We start from the raw sequence: 22,618 nt of genomic DNA, 5'->3' as shown, positions 1-22,618 counted from the left end.
CTAACACTCCGGTTGTATAAATCATCTTTAATTACAGAAAGCATGAAGTGGAGACCCAGTCCCCTGAGAGCAGTGCCAGGAGATGGGCGGAGCCTGAGCGGGGTTTGTATGAGGGAGGGGGGCATCTCTTGCAACAAGCCAGAAGTAAAAGGGCCTGAGGAAAAGTGACCTGTCTTTGAGCACTAGCCCCTCCCTTAGGACCCCCATAGATGTTTCCACCTACATCTGCTAGACTCGGAATCTACCCCCTATTTTGCTAGAGGTTCCCCATGACTTTCCCCGTTTTCAGGTCCTTTTTGGGTACTTAAAACCCACCTGAGGTTTAAGCTGTAAGGTAAAGTAAATTCTATTTAGTTAGAAGCTCTGGGGATAGGTATGAGGTCTGGGAGCCCAAGAGGCTCATTTCCTAGGCCTGACCTGTAGAGGGCTCGGAGAAGTGGAGCTTATTGCTGAGTTGCGGGTCTCTTTGCTGTGAGGGAGAGTCAGGGCTTTGTCGCTATCTGTCCTTTTTCATCCTAGAGTTATTATCGTTATAGACCTCAGCTTCCTGTTGTTCGAGGCAGGGTCTCACATAGCCTAGGCTGGCCCTGAACTCACTGTGTAGACCAGGCTAGCCTTTCATTCCTGATTCTCTTCCCCTCCTTTACCTCACAGATGCACCGCACTATATCAGAATGAAGGACCTCAGCTTTAAAGGGGATCTGGAAGGAATTCCTGCTGAGGTAGCTAAGTGTTCAGACGCAGGTTCAATCACTCCCTCCACACCGGGCTGGGCTGTTTTCTCCTTCCCAGCTTCCCTGCCAGGAGCCGGGTACAGACTTCCAGAACTCCTGTACCTTTCCCCAGACTCTTGTTTCCCTAGCAGAACCCCAGTTGGAATGGTGAAACTAGAAACCATGGAAGAGTAAGTGACGATTTTTAGAAAATTATTTAGGAAAAGCAAGACGTGGTTCCTGATCCATTCAGTATTGATTAGTAATAAATCTCTCTCTCAGTCTCTGTCTGTCTCTTTCTCTCCCTGTGTATGTGTGTGTGTGTGTGTGTGTGTGTGTGTGTTGGCTTTTGCAACAAGGTTTTGCTATTATAGCCCAGGATGACCTCCAACTCAAAATCCTTCTGATTCAGCCTCCTGGGTGCTGAATTACAGGCACGTACTACCAAGCACAGCTCAGAGCCAATTAGTTCTTAATTAATCATAGCTGAGTTCTACCCATATCTCATTCCTTAATCGATAGAGAAAGTGGAAGGGTAGGTTTAGAACTTACTCTAGTACAATAATATGGCTGCGCTGGCCCTAGCCCCATCCTGGAAAACGGGGCTGAGAGGCATGGTCTATGTCCTAGAGCTGAGAATCAGGAGGAAGTGTGGCTCTAGAAAGGTTTAGAATACCACGTTCTAGAATTGGGTGTCTCTGGGATAAGAAGGTTTAACCTGTGGTGACCTGAGACTGGTTCCAATTCAGACCAAGGCCAATAGCTACATTAGGAGGCTCAAATTCAGCCTCTTTTTTAAAGCTAGGGGTGGGAGGTGTCCATCTAGGACAAGGATAGAAATGTAAAGGATCCATACCTGGGTTCCAACACAGAACATAGGAATGGCCCTGCCTGGCTGGGGTGAGCAGCTATATCAGAACCTTCCAGACCAAGACAGAAGGTAGAACAGAGAGAGGAGAAGCCTGAGTGGCAACCTAGGTAGACCGACCTCAAAAGCTATGGCTTCGTGGCAAGGAAAAGAAGGACATGACTTCAGAGACTGGCTCAGCCAGGGTGGAGAGGATTAGTTCCCTTGCCTTGTCAGTGTTGGAACCCCAGTGCCTTTTAGGAAAAAAGGGGGCAGGAGTTGGTGTGGAAAACAAAAAAAAAGAGACGTGATCAGCCAGGATCATCTCAGGCACCCCATCTTGGGACCTCCCCTGGGCCCCCGGATCTAAGAGCTCAGCAACTGTGAGGTCCCAGACAGCCCCTAAACTCCCACAGGGTACAGCACCTGGTGAGACCTGGCTGCTCAGGGCATGTGTGTGGCAAGGGGCGTGAGAGCAGCAAGGCCTGGAGCAGGGCTAGGAGACGAGGCGTGGTGGTGCTGGCTCCCTGGAAGTGCAGGGAGCCTCCAGTCCAGGGACTACATCTCAGTGGGCAGGGGGACTAGAAGGGGAGGTCTCAGGGACGCTGTGGAGAGAAGGCTCCCGGTACATGGCCACTGTGAAGGGAAGAAAGAGAGAAGCAAGGAGAATTAGGCACACAGAGAGCCAGTGCTCTGAGGGGCCTCCCTTCTCTTATTCACCCTTAGAGAACCCCAATTTAAAGGAAGAGCGCTTCCCAACCCCCTAAAGGCTAAAGTCTTCCTGCCTTGGCCTGCCATGACATCATCTTGTTGAATATTTACGGCCCGAGCTATGTGTCACTGAGTAGTCACGTCAAGGTCAATACCCTCCCACATGACCCACCTTTTCTTGAGCCCATACCCACCCTCCAGGAGCTTGGGCACAAAGTGGGCAGCTGCCTTGGTCTTCTTGACTCGGTTTCCCTTCATGACCCGGCCTTCCTTGTCCAGGCCTAGGTACCAGGCCCGGCCAGATCGACGCTGACGGTAGAGAGCAGAGGCATACAGGACATAGTAATTCTCAAAGACGCACTCCTTAAAGCGACACTCTGCTGTGAAATGCGGCTGAGGAGACACAGATCCAGAAAGAGGCATGGACACACACACACACACACACACACAGAGAGAGAGAGAGAGAGAGAGAGAGAGAGAGAGAGAAATCACTGGCAGAATGGAGCCCTTGGGAAGCAGCAGCCAAGATATAATCCATACATTATTTGGAAAGGAGGCCGCAGCTACTGAGTCCATGCAGAAACCAGAACACAGAGAGAATAAGGAAGAACCCGGTGGACCACCCGGGGACAGGAACTAGATTTATAGGGACACTAGAAATAACATTTTTTTTCTTCCTTCCCAACCTCTTATCCAGAGGAAAGATGAGGTTTGAAGGCTGAGAAGTACGGCCCTAATAGCTGAACGAGTCAGGCATCCAAAGCGTCTGGGTACTTGAGGGTGGGCAGTGCCAGCAGAGATGGGTGCACGCTAGGGGAGGAGTTCTGGACTAAGCCCTGAACAGCCAAAACAGGAAGGACAGAGTCCTGGGTGTCCGTCCTGTCTGTAGCAAAGGATGCTTATAGTGAGGGTGTCCCCAGTACTCCAGGCCACTCGGCCTTGTCTTACCGAACTGTACAGCAGCCCCTCAGCATTCATGGCCACGTAGTGACCCAGCTTGGCACTCTGGATGGTGACCACACGGAGCCCCACAGGAATCAGATTGAAGTGGGCTGGGGGAGGGGAGGAGAAAGCAGGCATCAAGACCCAGGTACCTCCCTTCCATCTGAGCCCTGCCCCCCAACTCTGGCCCCACTGCCTCCCTTGGGGCTCAAGACAAATAGAAGGCCGCAAAGCCTGGTGATAGGATTGTCATCTCCTGTCCCCACATCCCACCCTGCAGCTGGTGTCCCCTCTCACTGAAGGAGCTGGTGTCCTCTGGGGTGCCCTGGATGCTGCCATCGGGATTTGCCTGGAGGTAGAAGCCCTGGCGGCAGAACAGTTTGGTGACGATGCCTTTGAGCTGAGGCTCTGGAGAGAGAGAGACATTTATCTTTGAAAAATGACATCTCTGTTCCCAGGAACATTCCTACACTTGGCGGGATCACAGGGGAAATGAAGAGAAGAGGGTTTCAGGGCCCCAGCTCCCTTACCCTCCAAGCAAGCTTCCTTCCACCTCTTTGATTCCTGAGGAAGCTGGGGTGTGGGTCCCTTCCGCTTTCTCTAATCATGAGCAGCAGCTTAATTTATTGAAATTTATTTAAATGGCTTAATTCCTTCTCCCTACCAGAGTTGGGGGAGGGGCCAGGGAGGAGGTAGAAGAGAGAGAGAGAGAGAGAGAGAGAGAGAGAGAGAGAGAGAGAGAGAGAGAGAGAGAGAGAGAGAGAGAGAAGGCCACGGACAGTACCAGAGCCGCAGGGCACTGTGTTTGCAAATGTCGGGGTGTGCAGCAAGGTGACCACAGGCAAGGGGCTCCCCCTCACAAGTAGGGGTAGGACTGGGCTTGACTGACGCTGACTCAGCACCTGCTGCTGCAGCTGCCGCTCGCTTGGCGCGGGCCTTGCTCTGGCACAGCGCCGGCCTGTCTGACACTGACCCATCTGTCTGTCTATTTGTCTGTCTGTCGGTCGACTGGCTCACGAAGGTCCAGTTTTCCCTGAGACTGAGCCTCTACCCTTCAGCCAGGTAACTGGCCTGGGATGGGGGACATTTAAACCACATCCAGGAAAAGGAAGAGGGGACAGAGAAGGAGAGGCGGGCTGCATCACGTGGGGGCTGGGTCCCACTCAGAGGGTGGGCTGCGGACTGTACCACTACCTACTGTTGGGGATGGGGGAGGAGGCGCAAGGGGCTACCCCCAGGGGAACCGGCCGCGGCCTGGAGCGAGGCCAGAGGGACTCCCTAACTGTCGTACCTGGACGGGAATCACATACCAACCCTTACATCTCTCCTTTCCCGCGGCTTGCTCTCTGCCGAGTTCCCCCTTGTAAGTGGTACGACCCCCGCCTAAGTCCCAGTGCAGGTCTTCAGCCTGAACTGTGTGTGAGTGAGTTTCTACTGGCAGAGGGTCCCCGGAGCCTGTAGGACTGGATTTCCGAGTCACACAGGAGTAATGGGAGGGGGTGCCCAGCACCCTTCTCGAAGCGCAGGTCACAGAAGGAGGGCGTACGGAGGGGGCTGGCGGACGAGGTAGCTGCAAGGACACCCGGGGGAGAGCTGGAGAGATTGGCTCCTGGCCAGACGAGCTCGACCAGGAGGAACAGAGCCAAAGCGCGGAGGGGCGGGAGAACCGGAGCGGGGGCGGGGCAGCCAGGGCTGCAGAAACCCTCGGGGTGACCCAAGCGTCCAGAACCCCCCAAGCCCCGCCACTTCGGATGGAAAGAATCGCGAGAACCCGCACGTAGGCGAAGAACCGTGGGGGTGGGGTGGGGAGCCCTGTGTTGAAGGGGGGCCGACGGGAGCTGAGAAGCTTGGGGCGCCAGACTTCGCCCCTCAAACCTTCCCCCTGCCCTCGAAAGCAAGGAGACTCGGCATTACAGGCAAAGAGGAAGAAACTGAAGGATAGTCCCGTAGATTTTGTCGTTCTGGCCCACCTCTTCCACTTCTGGGACATCCCCCCTCCTCATCGGGCTTCATTCCTCAGGGTCCCTGGCCTCAGGCGGGACTTCTGTCCGGGAGACCCCGCCCTAGCCACACTCACCTGGGCCGCGGTCCTGTCGCGTGGGCCGCCCCCCGCACAGTCGCACCTTGGACAGCAGGATGAGGAGCTGCTTCTGGCAAAGTGACTTGGTACCGCGGGGACACACGCGCCGCTGCGCCGACACCGGCCGGCTGCCCCCGGGCTCGCGGACCTCCCGCTTCTGTCGGATCAGGCTACTGGCCAACGCCGCCATCGCGCCCCGGGAGGAGACACCCCCAAACCAGCAGGCTCCCGGAGCGCCCTAGGCTCCCCAAAGAGGAGCCCTCTCACCAGGGCATGCTCAGGACCCAACCCACCGCCCCACCCACAGGATCTGAAGATAAACCCCGGACCCCAGTCTGTCCCCGCACACCACCAGCTCCCCCGACCCTTGGGCCCTGACTAGCTTCAGCGGCTCCAGCAGCCTTTGCACTCCTCAGCTGACCTCACCCATGAATTTTGTCCCCTAAAGAAGCTTTCCCTCGTCGCTCGCCTCTGTACGAGATAGAGGGTCCCTCCTCTATCCCGAAGTAAAGACCCTCCTATATTTCTAAGATGTGTTCGCAATATTCCGGGGCTTCCTCCTACCCTATTTTAGGGCCGCTCCTGCCCAGCCTTCTCTTACAAAGGGTGTGGGTCCTAAGCTTTGTGGACATTAGCTCAGCCTAGGCTGCTGTCAATGTCAAGGAGGCCAGCTCTGTTTTTTTCCTTTGCTCTACTCCAAATGGAGTGACTCTCCCGCTTTCTTCAAATGCTCCCCCCCAGCAAATATGACTTAATCCCAGGCTGTCTAGGTTCAGTGAGCAGGGGTTCCCAGACCCTCTGGCCGGATAATGCTTTTTCTCATTGTCACCCCCATTTCTAGTGCCACAGAGTTCCAGCTGCTGAGACCATGCCCTCACCTTGCCACCCTCCGCTCCTTTTGAAGTCACCTCCAAATCAGCCCTTTCTAGTGCAGACACCAGGTGGTTGTCTGGAGGACCCTCTGTCGCCCCGAAAAAAGGAGCATTAGTCGTTTCTGTTTGTTTTCTAGTTGCCCCTTAAATTTCCCGAGGAACAACTGGCACTGCTTAGATCCCACACCCTCCAACCTAACAAGGCCCCCAAGAGAGGAGTGCACCCACGTTGTCAGCACTCCTCAAACGTGAACAGGCCCTTAAGTCAGAGCGCATCAGAGCTTCCTGTGCCAGGGCTTTCTCATCCTCCCTGGGACTGCTATAACACCCCTTCCTTTCCCCGACGCCCCTCAACCTGTCCTGTCCTGTTGATCCGGGCGACGGGTGCCGCGAGCTCCAGCTCCAGGCTCCTCCCTCCCTGTCACCCGCAAGCGGAGGTTTCCCCCCAACGTCGGCCTAAGCGTCCCGGACCCCCAGGAAGGAGTAAGGATGTCTCTGCAGAGCGCCTCGGTTCGGCAAAGTCAGAGCACTGGGCCTGGAGGTTGGACCAGGCAGAGCGGCGGAGGCAGCGGCAGCGGCAGCGGCTGTGGGAAGCTGAGGCGGCGGCGGCGGCGACAGAGGCTCCCCCTCCTCTGCGAGCCGGCCCGGGGGCGGGGCAGGGGGCGGAGACGCGGAGAAGCTGGGCGGGCGGAACCCTGGGGTTCCATGGAAGCTCTAAGTGGGGACTGTCACCGAGACTGGCGGAGTAGAGACAAGGCCTGCAAGTCTCGGGGTTCGGAGAAGACGAGACACGGGAGCCTGATATGGCGGGGCTCGGAACAGGGGGTAGATGGAATAGCCCACAGAGAGAAAATGAAAAGGAACACTACCGCTTGGGATGGAAGTGAGGACAGAAATGGATGAGGAGAGTTGGGGGGAAAGAGGAGAAACGGGCGGCTGTGCCATCCAGTCTGGGCTGTGATCCGGACTTACTATCTCTGCTTTGGTATGAACCAAACTGATCAGAACTAGGTTTCCAAAAACCAGTTCCTTCCCGCATTTTGTCAGTAAATACATTCCTCCCGTTCTCTGTAGACTCAAAGAATCGGGGAGAGAGGTTCCGGAAGGCAGTACCGGGTTAGAAGGGGCGCCAGCTAGATTTAGAGAACTTGGGCCTCACGCAGGGCAGAATACCGGGGAAACCTTTTAGAAAAGAGACTTTGGACCCAAGCATACACTGTCTGTCTGCGTGGGGGCAGCAGTCTCCTCCATGACCCTCTTGCCAAAGGAAACACTCTCCATTCCCTTAGGAGTAGAATTTTTATTAATGGGTCCCGCCCCCTACGCCCGCTAAACCGCCCCCTTTGCGGGCCACCTTGGCTTCCTCCACAGCCTCACGCAAGGCCTGTGCAGGGTCCCCGCGGAGCTGGATCAATGCCCCGCGCAGAGCAGCGGAGCCGTCTCCCACGCGGAGCATTCGGCCGCTCAAAAAATAATGAGGCAGCGCCCCGGCCTCTAGCACTCGGCTCAGCTCATCCAGTAGCCCAAGGCAACAAGCGCCTGCATTTTCGGGCCGCGCCAGGTAGAGCGCTGGGAGCCGCTCGCACGCCCAGTAGAGCAAGGTCCGCAGGAGGTAGGGCGCAGCCGCTCGGGTCCCCGCCACCAGTGGGCGCAGCAGCGCCTGGGCCGCCGCGTGTGCCTGAAGCAGCGGCGCGGGGATGCGCGCTTTGAGCGCCAGCTCCTGGCGGGCGAAGCACAACTGCCATCCAGAGGCGCCCTGCTGCTCCGGGAGGCTGCCGGGCACTAGGTAGAAAGAGGCCGATTCAGAGACCAGTGGACCCGCCCACGAATGGCTCCGAGCCCTGTCGGGCCAGCCCGTCACGGTCACCACCGGGACCAAGTCGAAGAGCAGGAGGTGGCGTGGGGGCTCTGGAGTTGCCAGGAGGACCGTGGTGACACCCGCGTGGCGAGCTGCATGAACTAGCCGTGGGGCTCCTGGGACCGGGATCAGGGACTCAGCAACCTCAGCCAACTTAACAAAGAACCATGAAGTTACTTGGGTCGGGCATAATGTGGGCCATGCCTCTGGAGCCTCCGACGGCTTTGGTACTGGGCTTTCGTCGGCTTCCAAGGCGTCACTACTCGGTATTTCCAAAGGTTCAGGAGTTCCAAGATTGGCGATGTCATTATAAGACGATTGGGACCCTGAAAGGTCACTAGATGATTTTTGCGAAGACATGTGTGGCTCAGGTTCAGGGACATAATCACGTGACTTATCTACAGAGTTTTCTCGGTCGGTGGGACTCTCTTTGCTATGGGTTTGGTGAGTCATATCACTTTCTCCTGGGACAGGAGGTCCTAGGCAATCCTGCCAGGCCTCCCGGACCAAAATTCCGCGCATCAGTTCTGGAAGGCGGAGCCATGCAGAACAGGATTCCAGATCCAGTAGCAGCTCGGGCCCAGTGCCATCCAGAGAAAACACAGGCACAAGGAGTGTAAAGGCGGCATCATAATGAGGTCCCCGGGAGTAGGGCCCTAAGGGGGCGTGCCCTAAATCTAGGGAACCTTCGCGAATCCCACCGCGAAGCAGCAAGAGTTCTGCCTGGGGTGGAAAACGAGGGTCCTGGCGGTGAACTAGGCCTAAGAAGAGAAAGAGTCGTGAAGGTTTCATGGTTCAAAGCCGGGGCAGAAAATGGCGAGGCTGGGGTTTGCAAAGTCCCACGGTTGATAATTACTTACCAAGTAGAGAGAAGACAAAATCCTTGGCTCGGAGAAGATCAGCTCCAGGCCTGGGCCCTTCACTCCAGCTCTCTTGAACACCCAGCTCCTGAATCAGCTGAGTGAGCTCCTGCAGCTGGGCGCCGGAGCAGAAGTCTATGTCTGTGAGAGGCCGGGCTGGGGCTGGGGGCGGTGGGCCCCACCAGGGGGCACCCCCCCAGACGGTGGAAGCCATGGTTGTCTATCGGTTCCTGCAGTTAGCCTTGGCAGGCCTTTCTTTTGCGGGCCCCCAAATTCTCCAATTTTCCCCGCCCTCTGAGGCGGAGTAAGGGTTACAGACCGTGACCCACAAGTGGGTCTTGCAGATGATATGATCTGTGTTTAGTCTTCAGAATGAGCAAACGACCATTTCCTTCGTTTTTTTTTCTAAGCAGGTTGCCCCACAGAGAGTCGGTTCACCTGACTCAGCAGGTTAAAAAAAAAAAAGCTATTTGGTCCCTCCTGGGAATACAATAGCCAATCTTTGCCACGAGTTTTTGCCCACCTCTCTTTACCTCTTTTTAAGGGCTTATTGGTCCGCGGCTTTGCAATGAAGGGGTGGCTGCCAAGGTGGACAGAGAGCAACATAAAAGATTCTACAGGTAACTTCCTGGTGGTCACATGGCCACGCCCTTTTCTGGAAGCTGTCTGGGTGGCTCCGGAAAGGTTCCCGCCTCCTGTGAGAGTTCAGTCACGCCTCTCACCCTGCTGAGATGTTGCTACCCTGGGAGTTGTAGTTTGTATACATGATACAGGTGCAGTGGTACCTATATTCCCTTTCCTTTGTTACAAAGTAGTGCCTACTGGAAGCTGTAGTTTCTTTTTCCTTCCTTTTGATCACTTCGGTTTATTTAGTTATTTGAGACTGGGTCTCCCTCTGTAGCTCCGGGTGGCTTGGAACTTGCTATGTATACCAGACTGCCACTCAAACAGTTCAGCCTGACGCCACCTCCTGAGCCCTGAGATTAAAGGCATACAGTATCTTTTTGTTGTTGTTGTTGTTGTTTTTCGAGATAGGGTTTCTCTGTATAGCCCTGGCTGTCCTGGAACTCACTCTGTAGACCAGGCTGGCCTCAAACTCAGAAATCCACCTGCCTCTGCCTCTGCCTCCCAGAGTTCTGGGATTACAGGAGTGCGCCACCACTGCCCTGCATACAGTATCTTTTATACAAAGTCTTGCTATGTAGCCCAGGCTGGCCTGGAATCACCGTGTAGCATAGACTGACCCTGAACTCACAGCAAGCTTCCTTCTTCAGCTTCCTCAGTGATGAGGGAAGTTACAGGTTCGAGGAAATGAGGGAAGTTACAGGTTTGAGCTGCTACTCCCAGCTGTAGACAGTATATTACCCTGTCTAATCAGTCCGACACAAACACTCCTTGGAATTGAAGGATAATCGGTTGAATCTAAACAGTAAATAATGAATATAACCTCTATTCCATGTTTGAGGCTCCACGGTCTCTCAGATGAGGCTTTGGGGGGGGGGTAATATTAGCGTCTCTATTCGCTCTCAATAATACATGGCCCCTGGATGGGGAAAGGGGAGGGGGGAAAAGTAGTGGGGAAGGGAGGAGATACCTACTTCCGTGGCCCCTCTCCCCTCTGTGCTTCAGGGGACAAGGGAAGGGGGGTGCTTCCCTTGACCCCCCTAGAATGTAAACAGCAGCAGATGAACAAAAATAAAATACAAAAGGCCAGAGGAAGCTCCCAGGCATGCCCCTACCCTGGGGTCTTTGCTGTCGCCACTGGAGGTCCCCTCGCTGCCCCCCTCCACCACAGCTGCCTCATCCCAGGGCTGCCTGGCACTGGCCATATCCCAAGGCAAGTCCAGGGCTCAGAACTGCTGGGCCAGCAGCTCACACAGGTGATGGGAGATAGGTTCTTTGCTGGTGCGCAGGGTTTGGCGGTACATTTGGGCCTGGGCATTGGGCTCCGGCCTAAGCAGACACCCCACCTACAGAGCTTTTGTCTGGATGATTCCAGCACCCATAAAGTTCTCAGGGTTGGGATCCACATTGTCCAGGAGAGCAGAGCTGAACCCCAGAAGCTTGGCCTTAGTAACTTCAGCATCCATGGGGTGGTTGGCTTTGAAGATTTTTCTGGGCCTCCTGCGGGGTGGGGGGGCGCGGCTCAGTTGCTTCTAGTGCTGGAAAAAATTCTTGAGCCACCTTCTCTGTGGGCTAGATGAGGCTTTTTATTGTTTTTGTTTTTGGATTTTTTTTGTTTTTTGTTTTTTTGTTTTTTTCCTGAGACAGGGTTTCTCTGTGTAGCCCTGGTTGTCCTGGAACTCACTCTGTAGACCAGGCTGGCCTCAAACTCAGAAATCCGCCTGCCTCTGCCTCCCAAATGCTAGGATTACAGGCATGCACCACCACCACCCGGCTCTAGATAAGGCTTTTTAAAGGAAATTCTGACTTCATTTTCAGTTTTATCTAACCTAAGATAGGGCCTCACAGTGTAGCCATGCAACTCACTATGTATATCAGGGAGGCTAGCTTTGAACTCACAGAGATCCACCTGCCTCTGCCTCCCAGGAATTAAAGGCCTCTGATCATTTTAGAGAGGCTATGGCTTGGAAATGTTGCACTGGGCTTAGGAGGTAGAACAACTGGACAACTTTGATTTATATTTTTTAAGATTTCTTTTATTTTATGTATATGGGTACTCTATCTTCATATATACTTGTATGCCAGAAGAGGGCATTAGATCCCATTACAGATGGTTTTGAGCCGCCATGTAATTGCTGGGAATTGAACTCAGGTCCTCTGGAAGAGCAGCCAGTGCTCAACTGCTGAGCCATCTCTCCAATCCTTTGACTCTTTTAAAAGAAGGAAAAAGCTGAGTATGGCTTTTAATCTTAGTGCTTCGGGTACAGAGGCAGGCCACTCTCTGTGAGCTCAAGGCTGGCCTGGTCTGTACAAAGAGTTCCAGGTAGCAAGGGCTGCATAGTGAGACCTCATCTAAAAATAAAATAAAATAAATAAAATAAAATAAAATATAAAAATTTAAAAAAGGAATAGTGCATGTGAGTTTTCCAAGGTCAGAGTTGAGGCAGGGGACTGACTGGAAAGCATCTTCCTGGAGTCAATGGTCGTAATACTAAGGCAGGAATACAGAGCTAACATGGAAAGAGACATCTGAATCTTAGAAGGAAGAATAGCCAGCGATGCTCACGTCAGACATGCAGAATCGTGACAGGAAAACCACTTGGGAATTCAAAGTTACATGTACACAGAAGCTATTAGGACTAAATTGAAAGTCCAGAGGAAACTCCCAGCTAGGTTAGGTCAGGCCACAAAAACTAGGGCAGGAAATTACGTGCAGTAACCTATGCTACCAGAAACCAGAATAAGGGGTCAGAATATAGCACAGACACTGATGGGACTGAGAACACGATAGACAGTGAGCTCCTAAACATGAAGTGAGCTCCCAGACCAGCCACCTATCCCCAGGCCAGGCCTTTATAGACTCCATCTGCTTCTGATCTCTCTTCCATTCTCAGGCTAGATAAAGGACCTGGTGGAAAACTAGAGGTTTGTGGGAGTGAGATGGCTCAAACTCATAATCCTAGCCCTTGGGCAGCTGAGGCAGGATGATTACTTTAATGAACCAGAGACACACCTTGGATGCAGAGTTCCAGGTGAGCCCAGCCTAAAGAGAGACCCTGTCCCAAAATCCGGATACAGTGAAGTCAATAGATAAACTCCTGGAACCAGAGCTCACCTGGGAAGCCCAGATCTGAGGGGTTTCCAGTCAGTGCCAAAGGGATACCCCATCATTCATGAGGGGGGACAGAGAAGCAGGAACACTGGTTTAAATATCTGTGACCCCAGGCCAGATCGAGAGAAGTGAAGACAGGTTTTTCTGGGGTTTTTTTTTTCCCAGTTTTTTTTATTGTTTTGTTTTTTGTTATTGTTTTTTGTTTTCCGAGACAGGGTTTCTCTGTGTAGCCCTGGCTGTCCTGGAACTCACTCTGTAGACCAGGCTGGCCTCAAACTCAGAAATCCACCTGCCTCTGCCTCCCAAGTGCTGGGATTAAAGGTGTGCACTACCACCTCCCGGCCTTTAGTTTATTTTTGTGTATGAGTGTTTTGCCTGCACGTGTGCCTGGAGGTCTTAGAACCAGGAGATGGCCTCAAATCCCCTAGGATTGGAGTTATAGATGGTGGTTAGATGATGGTGTGTGTGTGTGTGTGTGTGTGTGTGTGTCTGTGTATGTGTGTTTGTGTGTGTATGTGTGTGTGTGTATGTGTGTGTGTGTGTGTTTTGGGGACAGAACCTGGGTCCTCTGCAAGGGCAGCCGGCCTTCTCTACTGAGTCACTCACTCTGCAGCCCATGAAGGCTGGGCTCACAGTTCGGAGTACCAGGCATAGGGTACTTGTACATATCTGTCTGAACCACTCTAAAAAATCAACAATGTTCTCTGTTTTTTCTGAGAGCCTTGAAAATACTGGGACTACCCAGGCAGTGATGGCTCAGGCCTTTCTTTAGTCCCAGTATTTGGGAGGCAGAGACAGGCAGATCTCTGTGTTTGAAGCCACCCTAGTCTAGGACAGCCAGGGCTACACAAAGAAACCCTGTCTCAATAAAAAAGCAAAAAAATTAATGAAAATGTCAGGAACGTTCTTTTTTCTTTTTTTTTTCCTTTTTTTTTTTTTTTCCTTTTTTTTTTGTTTTTTTGAGACAGAGTCTGTCTGTGTAGCCCTGTCTGTCCTGGAACTCACTCTGTAAACCAGGCTGAAACCACTCTGTAAACTCAGAAATCTGCCTGCCTCTGCCTCCCAGAGTGCTGGGATTACAGGCGTGCGCCACCACCGCCCGGCTTGTTTTGCTTTTCAAGACAGGGTTTCTCCGTGTAGTCCTGGCTGTCCTGGATTTCTCTATGTGTATCAGGCTGGCCTTGAATTTGGCGATCTCTCTCTTCCTCCAGAGTGCTGGGATTGAAGGGGTGTGCCACCACCCAGCTTTCCTTTTTTTCTAATTATATTTTCACTTTGTGCACGTGCACATGCACATCTGTATACCCAGACCACAAAGGACCCCTTGCAGCAATTGCCTCTTAATCCTGAGATCAGACTCACCTCAGGGCTGCAGCAAGCATCCCTGCCTTCTGAGCAGTCTCACCAGACCCCTCTCCTTTGTATTAAAACAGGGTATCATACAGGTCAGGCTGTCCTTGACCTTCCTAGGTATTCGAGGTTGGCCTTGAGCTCCGTCTTCTGTCTCTACCTCCCGAATTCTGAGGTTGCAAACATGCACTACCACATCCAGTCTTTAAAGAAAAGAATGAGCGGAGATACCTTAGGTGTGGTGGCTCTTTCCCTATAATCCTTAAATCAAGAAGCTGGGGCAGCAGAGGGTTGCCTCTAATGTGAGGCCAGTCTGTACCTATAAACACAGTTCCTTCAGCCTGCCAAAGTGTCCTCGATGTGTATGCCTCACAAATCAACCTAGAGGCCCCACAGCCCAGGACCAGGTATCCAGACAGATCACATGATCTTTGATGGACTTGTCGTCATAGGACAGCCTGAGCTACAACATTAGAGAATCTCAACTCCCTCCTTCTGTTAAAAAAAAAAAAAAAAGGAGGCTGGGCATGGTGGCACATGCCTGTAATCCCAGCACTTGGGAGGTAGAGGCAGGCGGATTTCTGAGTTCGAGGCCAGCCTGATCTACAAAGTTCCAGCACATTTAGGGCTACACAGAGAAACCCTGTCTTGAAAAAATAAAAAATAAATAAATATAAAAATAAAATTTTTTTTAAAAAGTCAACTGTTAAGTTGATTTTGTCAGCTGGGCAGTGGTGGCACACGCCTTTAATCCCAGCACTTGGGAGGCAGAAGCAGGTGGATTTCTGAGTTCGAGGCCAGCCTGTCTACAGAGTGAGTTCCAGGACAGCCAGGACTACACAGAGAAACCCTGTCTCAAAAAACCAAAAAAAAAAAAAAAAAGTTGATTTTTGTCTTTTAGAGACAGGCTTTTGCCATGTAGTTCTGTCTGGGCTCAAAATACGAATCGCCTGGCCTAGGTCCCACACTCTGATCGTACAACCTAGAGGCCCCACTTCCCAGAACCAGGTATCCAAACAGATCACATGATCTTTGATTCCTACCAGAAACAGTAACTGGTGGGGCTCAGTTTTTCTTTTTCTTTTTCTTTTTTTTTCTTTTTCTTTTTCTCTTTCTTTCTTTCTTTTTTTTTGGGGGGGGATAGGCTCTATCTCTGTGTAACCTTATCCTAGAAATTATGTAGACCAGACTAGTCTCAAACCCACAGAGATCCACCTGCCTCTCTGACTTCTTAGTGCTGGGATTGAAGACATTCACCACCATGCCTAGCTTAATTTATTATTTATGTGTGAGTGGTTTCTACATGTGTGCAGTGCTCACATAGGCCAGAAGATGGCGTTAGGTCCCCTAGGACTGAAGTTACAGACAGCTGTGAGCCACCTGAGGAGGGCTAGGACTCATTAGGTAGCAAAGGATTTCTTCAAACTCCTGATCCTCCTACCTCCACTCGCCAAGTGCTGGGATTTACGTGTGCAACACAACACTTGTGAGAATTTTAAATTTTAATTGACATTTTAATAGTCACATTTGGCTAGTGGTTAGTATTTTTCCCCCTGAAAATCAGCTCTTGAGCCTGGCTATGGAGTTGTGGAGGACGATAGGAATGTGTTAATTCTGTGTCTGTTTAAGATGGGGAGCTAGTCAATATTGGTGGTAGTGCTGGGGTGGAGAGCCTCGACCAGCCACAGAATGCTTCTCTCGCCTCTTTATTCCCGACGCGTATTTGTCCCCTCTTTGTTGAAGGTCCTCAGCACATTTTGATATCCCCACTCCTTCTGGGTCTCCTCAGAGTTTCTGGGTGTCTCTTGACGGAAGCGCCTGGAAGATAGAGCTTCGCACTTTTCTCTGCCAGTTACTAATGGTTTCTGGCGGGAGTCAAAGACCACATGACCTGACCGGGTGCCTGGTCCAGGGCAATGGGGCTTCCAGTTGATTTTGGGAGGCATCGACATCTGGCGATACTTCTGGCAAGCTGGAGGACCTGTATCTACGGGGTGGTATACCCAGTCTTGGCTGTCTAACCGCCGGGAGGGGGACTGTAGTTCAATCAGTACAGGAACCTCTGAAAAAGTTTTCAGGTCCGCAGAGATCACTTGGGCCTTGGAAGGGCAGGAGTTTTGATTGACGGGGACAGAGGTCCAGGGTAAGTGTTGCTCCGTATTGTCCTTTTGAGAAGCCATCTTACATACAAAGGGTTTCACTGGGGAAGGTGTTAGCATTACTGACTGAAGTGAGCCCGAGATTTGGGTAGAATCTGTACCCACAGATTCTGGAACATAGCTTAGCCTTTTGGCGAGGCCAGGGTCTAGGATAAGGCCTGAGTCCTTGCAGGGGCTAGCTTGCTGGGTAAGGCCTGGAGGCTTGAAGCTGGAGCCCCGGCCAAGTGCTGGATCCTGATGAGGACAGGGATCTTGCTCAGTTGTTGGGCTTTCCTGAAGGTTAGAGCTTTGGCTATGTTCTGAACTGTAAATGCTGACATCTTGGTTAAGGTCGGATCTTTTTTCGGTTTCAGTGGCATTGACAAGGCTACTACTCTTGTAGGAGTCAGAGTCTTGGATAAGATCTGGGCCTCTACAGATTCCAGAATCTTGGATAAGGCCTAGATTCTTGTAGTCTCCTGAGTCTTGTGTGAGACCTGAGCTCTTATGGAGGCAAGAAGTTTGGGCAAGACCTAGGCTCTTATGGGGACCAGATTCCTGGGTAAGCTCTGAGCTTTTGTTAACTTCAGAATCTTCTGTATGGTGCCGGTTCTTCTGTGGTCTAGAGTCTTGGGTAAGGCCTACATTCCTGCAGACTTCTGGATGTTGTACATTTTCTGTGACATTATTACCTCCAGAATCTTGACAGGGGTCTGGCCTCTTATAGTTGGTCGCTAGGGAGGGGTCTTTATTTTTGTTGATTACAGTATCTTGGTTTAATGGAGCATTCCTGTAGACCAGAGAGTCTTGCATAAAGCTCAAAGTCCTCTGGCCAGAAGCAGCACCTAAGGCTGGATGATTGCTAAGAATGCTGGCATCTTGGATGGCAGCTGGACTCCTTAGGCCAGAATCCTGAGGGATATCTAGATTCTTTTGAAGGCAAGAATCTTGAGAACTGTTTGGAGTCATGCAGAGGTAAAGATCTTGAGTATGGTTTGGAAACTTGTAGAAACCCAAGTTCTTGTTGACGCCTGGGGTCAGGGTAAGCCCTGGGTTCTTGTGGAGGCCTGGATCTTGGGTAAGACCTGGGTTCTTCTGGAATCCTGGATTTGGGGTAAGGCTTGGGTTCTTGTGGATGCCTGGATCTTCGGTAAGGCCTGGGTTTTTCTGGAGTCCTGGATTTGGGTTAAGGCTTGGGTTTTTCCGGAGTCCTATATCTTGTGTAAGGCCTGTATTCTTGGGAACACCAGAATCCTTGGCAAGGGATGGAGTCTTTTGAAGGCCAGGGCCTTGGTTAAGGTTTTGATTCTCAGGGTTTGGAGGTTGGATTAAGGACTGAGAAATGGTGGAGAACTGAGAAGGGATAGAGAAGTGCGAAGAGGAGGCCGTCTGAGGAGAATTGGGAGTTGAGAGAAAGGAGGGGGCTTGAGTCAAATTGGAAAGCTTCTGATGGTTAGACTGAGACACAGCAAATGTTCTGGGAGACACAAGCGGCAGAGAGAGAGTACATGGTGGAGGGACAGTGGGCAGTGTGCTCTGAGTAGTGCTGGGAGAGTGAAGGCAGGGTTTCGAGGGCATAGCATCCTGGGCATAGACCAGGTACTGGTGGTACAGCGGAGCCTGGGCTGCCTCAGTTTTCCTCTCAGAACAGCAAGGATGAGTGTTGCTGTAAGGGAAGGTCTTGGGCTGGGAGAACTTATCTTTGGCATTCTCTGAGATCTTCCATTCCATGTTCCCCAACTCCAGGTAGCCCAGCCTAGGCCCTGAAGGAGGCTCAGCACTGTCTCCACCATGCTGCTTTGGTGTTTGCTCAGCAGAACCAGAATTCACCAGGCCCGTCACCTCTTGGGGTCTGGAGAGGATGTTCAAGTCCTTCCTGAAATACCTCGAGTCCTGGGAGCTGGGTTTAGGGAAGGTGTTCTGCTTCACCCTTCGGGCGTCATAGACCATATGGCCAGTGGAAAAGTTGGGGCCAAAAGTAGCCACCATAGAAGGAACAGCAGATAGGATAGGGGTAGAGGTGGTGGTCGGAACTTGAGCAGGTGCTGGAGTAGTCATGGTCATGGACAGTGCTAGGGCAGGGGCTGGGGCACAGGTTGGGACAGGGGCCAGAACACAAGTGGCTGGGGTAAAGGTTGGGGCAGGAGCTGGGGCAGAGGTTGGGGTGGGCACTGAGGTACGGGCATATAAATGAATTGGAGAATGGCGTGGGGCATGTGCTAAGACTTGAGATGTTTCTTTAGGGACATCACCTTGGGAGTGGGTCAAGGTCTGTACTGGGATTCGGACTGGATTGTGGACTTGGGATTGGTAGGAAGCATATGTGGGAGACTTGGTTGGGGGTTGTCGTGATGTGCGGACTGAGTTTCGCTTAGGGCTGTGGGCTAAACCCTGGGCTGGGGTTGGGGCTGGAACCTGGAGTGGACTAGAGGGCAGGGTACGGGACTTGGCCTGACCCAAGGCATGGGATTGACTATGATTTGGGGACTGGATGGGGGGATAGGGTGGGGTGGGGGCTGGTTGACGGGATGAGGTTGGAGATGGAGCCTTGACTGGTTTGGGGACTTCACTGAGGGCTGGGACAAAGTCTGATTCACGGGATGGCGGTGCATGGGCTAAGGTATGCTTGACACCCTGTGCCCTGAATTCAGAGTGCTCCGAGGTCTGAGTCTGGGACTGGGTGGAGGGGTGCTCATGGGTGTTGGTTGAGGTATAAGTTAGAGCCTGGGCCGGAGCATGGGATGGACTGTCAACTGGTGCCTTAGTCTTGTTGGCTTGGGGTGAAGAGGGTGGACCCATGTTCAGCTTGCTTATCTTTGGAATCTGGGGAGAAACCTCTGGCCTGGCAAAGGAAGGTGCTTGAGTCTTCATGGCTGTGGCCTGAGGGGCTTCTCCAGCTCCCACCAGCCCTTCTTTCCACAGTTCCCATGGGGCTTCCGTGGGCACTCTGCCATGCCCACACTGGGGTGGCATCCAGCAGCACCTAGAAATGTTCTCATCATTTGTGTCTGGTATCCAAGAGTCAAGGTGATTGACATGCCCTGGTAGGAAACTGGGACGGTGGTGGAATCGGGCAGGGATTCTTGAATACAGGTTCTTGGTATCTGCAGTACAACACATGCACACGGGTCGGCAGTTTAGACCAATGGGTTGCTTGTCTGCAGGGTAAGCAGGATGAGAAAGGACAGGCTGCCAGGGTGGGAATGGGACTGGGACAAAGGAGACAAGTAATCCCCAGAGGACCACTTACCTTTGGGGAAATAGTGATGGAAAAGAATCCTCAAAGAGCCCTTCAGATGCTTCCAGAGCTGAGGGGAGCAGAGAAAGGAGAGCCCAGAGGTAGGGTGAGCCCTGGAGGTCTGTGTTCATCTTGCCACATCCCAGCTGCCCCCTGCTTTAGCCCCTTGGCCACCCCAGAGCTACACCCCAGAGCTTAGGCTCAGCCTGGTAGCATATGCCTATAATTACAGCTCTCGGGAGACTGAGGCAGGGAGATCTTAAGACTCGCCCGCCCTGAGTCTCCTAGTGAGACTTTTGACTCAAAAAAAATCAAAACAAAACAAAACAAAAAAGCAAACAACTCCTGAGCCCCTCTACCCTGTGCCCAGATCCTGCCCTGACCAGAGTCACCACATTGATTCCCACGTTGAGCAAGATGAAGGTGCCCAGAATCAGAAGAATTGAATCTCCTAAATCCTGGCATTTCCTGAAGTTGGTGCCAGAACAGGAATGGGCTCCGTGGTAGATTCGTTCACCCATGACCTGGGGTCCCAGGCCTACCTGGGCCCCATGGCCCCCACAGACTAGAAAACAGGCCCGCCCCCTAGTGGGGGAGGGGAAGAGGATTGAGTCATAATGGAGCAGGCAATTGGGATCACAATGAGCCTGTGGAGAAGGTGGTCCCAGGAGGAAGTGCCCTGGGGACCAGGTCTGAGTAACCTAAGGCTACAGGCCAGCACCCCTCGCTTTTTTCAGCCATCCCCCTGCCTCCAGCCCCCACGATGCTCTGATTCACTCAACTCAAACACGCCTTACTTGGGAAGTTGAAAACCCAGAATCTTTCACCCCTTGATTTCTCCTAAGACCGGGAAGCCCCTGACCTCAGAGACTTGGCTGGGATCTAGACCCTTAGACTTCCACACTGAGCCTCGGGCTTTTGTCTGCCTGCTCTCTGACCTCGTTTTTTTGGTTTTTGTTTTGTTTTTTTTTTTTCCCCTGAATTTATTTTATTTTATGTATATGAGTATGTTGCCTGCATGTATGTGTGCCACGTATGGAGGTCAGGAGAGGACATCAGGTCCTCTGGAGCTGGAGTTTCAAATGGTTCTAAGTCACCACATGGGTGCTGGCAGCTGCACCCAGGTCTTCTGCAAAAGCAGCAAGTGTTCAATGACTGAGCCACCTCTCCAAGCCCTGACCTCAGAGGTTCTTGAGCAGAGCTGAGACCCTTTGGGAACAAGAACGGAGATAAGGTGGGTGCACTGAAACCTCCGATCTGCAGTTTAGAGCTGGTGAGACTTTTCATACAGGACCACCCGGGTCCTGCTAGCAGGAACATGGTCCCCCCTGGCAACGGGAGCATCAAGCTGAGAAGAATGGTTTCTCATTTCAAGAATCCCAGGTCAGTGACAGGAGCGCATCCAAACAACAGACAACAGTTTTCGGGACTCTTTCTCTTTATTCCTTTCTCCACGCCTTGCACCACTGTTCACCTGTTCACATTCACCCGGTGCTCAGTTAAGTTTCCCTGTCCGGCTTCTGTGCAGAGAGGGCCTTGAAGCTGAGGTGGAAGGTGGTGGCAGTGAGCTGGCCCGTCCTCTGTTTTCCTGCACCTGCCTCTTCAGCTCCAGGCTGTCATACACCTGGTAGCTGGCATTGCCACCTGGATTCCGACTGAGTGGAACAAAGGTGGTTGGAGGTGGGGTTGGATCAGAAATCTGGACTTCTGCCAAGCGCTGGGAGGAGTGAGGGATCATCAGGCCCGAGCTGGCAGTTGGGGCCCTTTGGTATGACGCCTCACCCAATGCCGTGAGGGAGGTAGAGGTGGTGAGAGGATGGCGAGAGGGGAAAACCTCAATCCAGTCAGGGGCCCGCCTGCGGACTTCGTGAGATTCCCGGGAGCTGTAACCCACGTGTCCCATGGATTGTGGTGGACTGTGGTTAGGTTGCGTGTGGGTATAGCTAGGGAAGCTCTGCCGGTGGGCCTGGGACGTGCTGTGGTCTCGGTAGCCTTGGGCCTCTGGCCTGGGGTTCCTGGATACAAAGGCAGGTGGTGGTTCACAGCCTTCTGTGCCACGCCGCCACTGATCCCTAGCATCATAAGGTATGTGGCCCCCTGAAGGGAAAGGGCTATAACCCACAGTGACCCAGGAAGGGTTAGGAAGCAGCCGGCGTGGAGGAGGTGGTGACGAGGCCCACTGCTCAGTTTCCACATTACCCCAAATCCGAGACTGGGAATAATGGCCGCCGAAGCCCTGTAGCCTCAGTTCTGATTTGGCCTCTACTCGCTTAGGCAAGCGGCGCAGTTCTGGCGACAGGTAGAGGGAAGGTAACGGGAGGCTGGCGAGGATCCCACCCTGGCGACCCCACAGCCCCACATTGGAGGCCAGACGTACTGGCTTACACAAACCACCCCAGCTCCTGCGGGGTTGCTTGGTATGCGGACAGGACCGATTGCCCTCCAGAAGGGAATCCCGGTCTTCCAGGTCAAAAAAGGGCATTGGCCTCATCTGTGACATCTTGTGGCTTTGAGGTTGTTTACGAAAGGGTGGGTAGCTACGGGAGAATTGCCTGTTGTTCCGAAGTCTCTGCTGATGGCTGAGGCAGCCCCGTGGCTGGCTGCTTGTGCGGATTTGAAGGTTGCCCTGTTGGTAGCGGTAGCGCCTGCGGCTGCGCCTGTCATTAGAGCGCTTGCGGAAGTAGTGGGAAGAGGAAGAGGAACACTGTGTGGGTTGGGCCATCTTCACTTGGACAGGGTCCAGGCTACAGTGGATGTGGACATCCTGGATGTTAGCTGGTTGGGGCTCTTTGGGGGGACACTCGGTAACCTGGACTTCTTCTGCTAAGAGGCAAGAGCCAAGAGAGTTCAGGGTTAGGAACACGGTGCTTCTGGTTTTTTAGGATCGGGGTGTGCATGTGTGACACTGGTAAGCATACTTACTTTTCTGATTCATCCAACAGATCATCTTGTCTATGGCGTTCTGGAGCCCATGCCACACCTGGAGGTGGTGGGAAGATGAGAGTGAAGAACAGCTTTCTCACACCATCCCCGTTCCCAACAGCCCCACCCGTTTCTCCAAGGGAAGCAAGCTTGTAGCTGGCTTTTCTCTAGCGCCTTCTGCATTCCTATGGGTGATTCACAGTAATCACTGACCATAGTTGTCACATTGATGCTGATGTTGACCAGAATAATGAGGCCCAGCAGCAGGAATAGTATGTCCTCAGCGTCCTGGGAGTTTTCTTGGTATTGATTGCAGTACCCCAGGGTGCTCTGCCACAGCTGGTTTTCCAT

The 22,618-nt window shown here is 52.6% G+C and overlaps 4 protein-coding genes across 6 annotated transcripts; all 4 read right to left on the bottom strand.

Annotated features, from left to right (window-relative positions):
- Positions 1-12: 12 nt before the first annotated feature.
- Fgf11 (fibroblast growth factor 11) lies at positions 13-6,784 on the bottom strand. 2 transcript variants are annotated; one of them, XM_052196736.1, is made up of 5 exons: positions 5,291-6,784; positions 3,511-3,621; positions 3,220-3,323; positions 2,466-2,664; positions 13-2,196 (listed from the first exon to the last, which is right to left on the bottom strand). In XM_052196736.1, exons 1-5 carry the CDS (start codon positions 5,481-5,483, stop codon positions 2,126-2,128), a joined length of 678 nt encoding a protein of 225 aa, XP_052052696.1. In that variant the 5' UTR covers positions 5,484-6,784; the 3' UTR covers positions 13-2,125. The 2 variants fall into 2 exon arrangements, with proteins under 2 accessions (XP_052052696.1, XP_052052697.1); XM_052196737.1 differs by having other exon boundaries at positions 2,466-2,580.
- A 684-nt stretch (positions 6,785-7,468) lies between these two features.
- Tmem102 (transmembrane protein 102) lies at positions 7,469-9,512 on the bottom strand. Its single transcript, XM_052195554.1, has 2 exons — positions 8,884-9,512; positions 7,469-8,784 (listed from the first exon to the last, which is right to left on the bottom strand). Exons 1-2 carry the CDS (start codon positions 9,095-9,097, stop codon positions 7,469-7,471), a joined length of 1,530 nt encoding a protein of 509 aa, XP_052051514.1. The 5' UTR covers positions 9,098-9,512.
- A 6,163-nt stretch (positions 9,513-15,675) lies between these two features.
- On the bottom strand, positions 15,676-19,866 carry Spem3 (SPEM family member 3). Its single transcript, XM_052193924.1, has 3 exons — positions 19,729-19,866; positions 19,358-19,415; positions 15,676-19,211 (listed from the first exon to the last, which is right to left on the bottom strand). The coding sequence occupies exons 1-3, from the start codon at positions 19,864-19,866 to the stop codon at positions 15,676-15,678; spliced, it is 3,732 nt and encodes a 1,243-aa protein (XP_052049884.1).
- Positions 19,867-20,840: 974 nt separating this feature from the next.
- Spem2 (SPEM family member 2) lies at positions 20,841-22,618 on the bottom strand. Of its 2 annotated transcripts, none has more exons than XM_052194228.1 (3): positions 22,481-22,618; positions 22,268-22,325; positions 20,841-22,168 (listed from the first exon to the last, which is right to left on the bottom strand). In XM_052194228.1, the coding sequence occupies exons 1-3, from the start codon at positions 22,616-22,618 to the stop codon at positions 20,841-20,843; spliced, it is 1,524 nt and encodes a 507-aa protein (XP_052050188.1). The 2 variants fall into 2 exon arrangements, with proteins under 2 accessions (XP_052050188.1, XP_052050189.1); XM_052194229.1 differs by having other exon boundaries at positions 20,841-22,165.

Source organism: Apodemus sylvaticus, chromosome 10, assembly GCF_947179515.1.
Source record: "Apodemus sylvaticus chromosome 10, mApoSyl1.1, whole genome shotgun sequence".
NCBI classification, from domain to species: Eukaryota; Metazoa; Chordata; class Mammalia; order Rodentia; family Muridae; genus Apodemus; species Apodemus sylvaticus.
The sequence above is the reverse complement of the archived record's forward strand: the minus strand, read 5'-3'. Positions and strand labels throughout refer to the sequence as shown.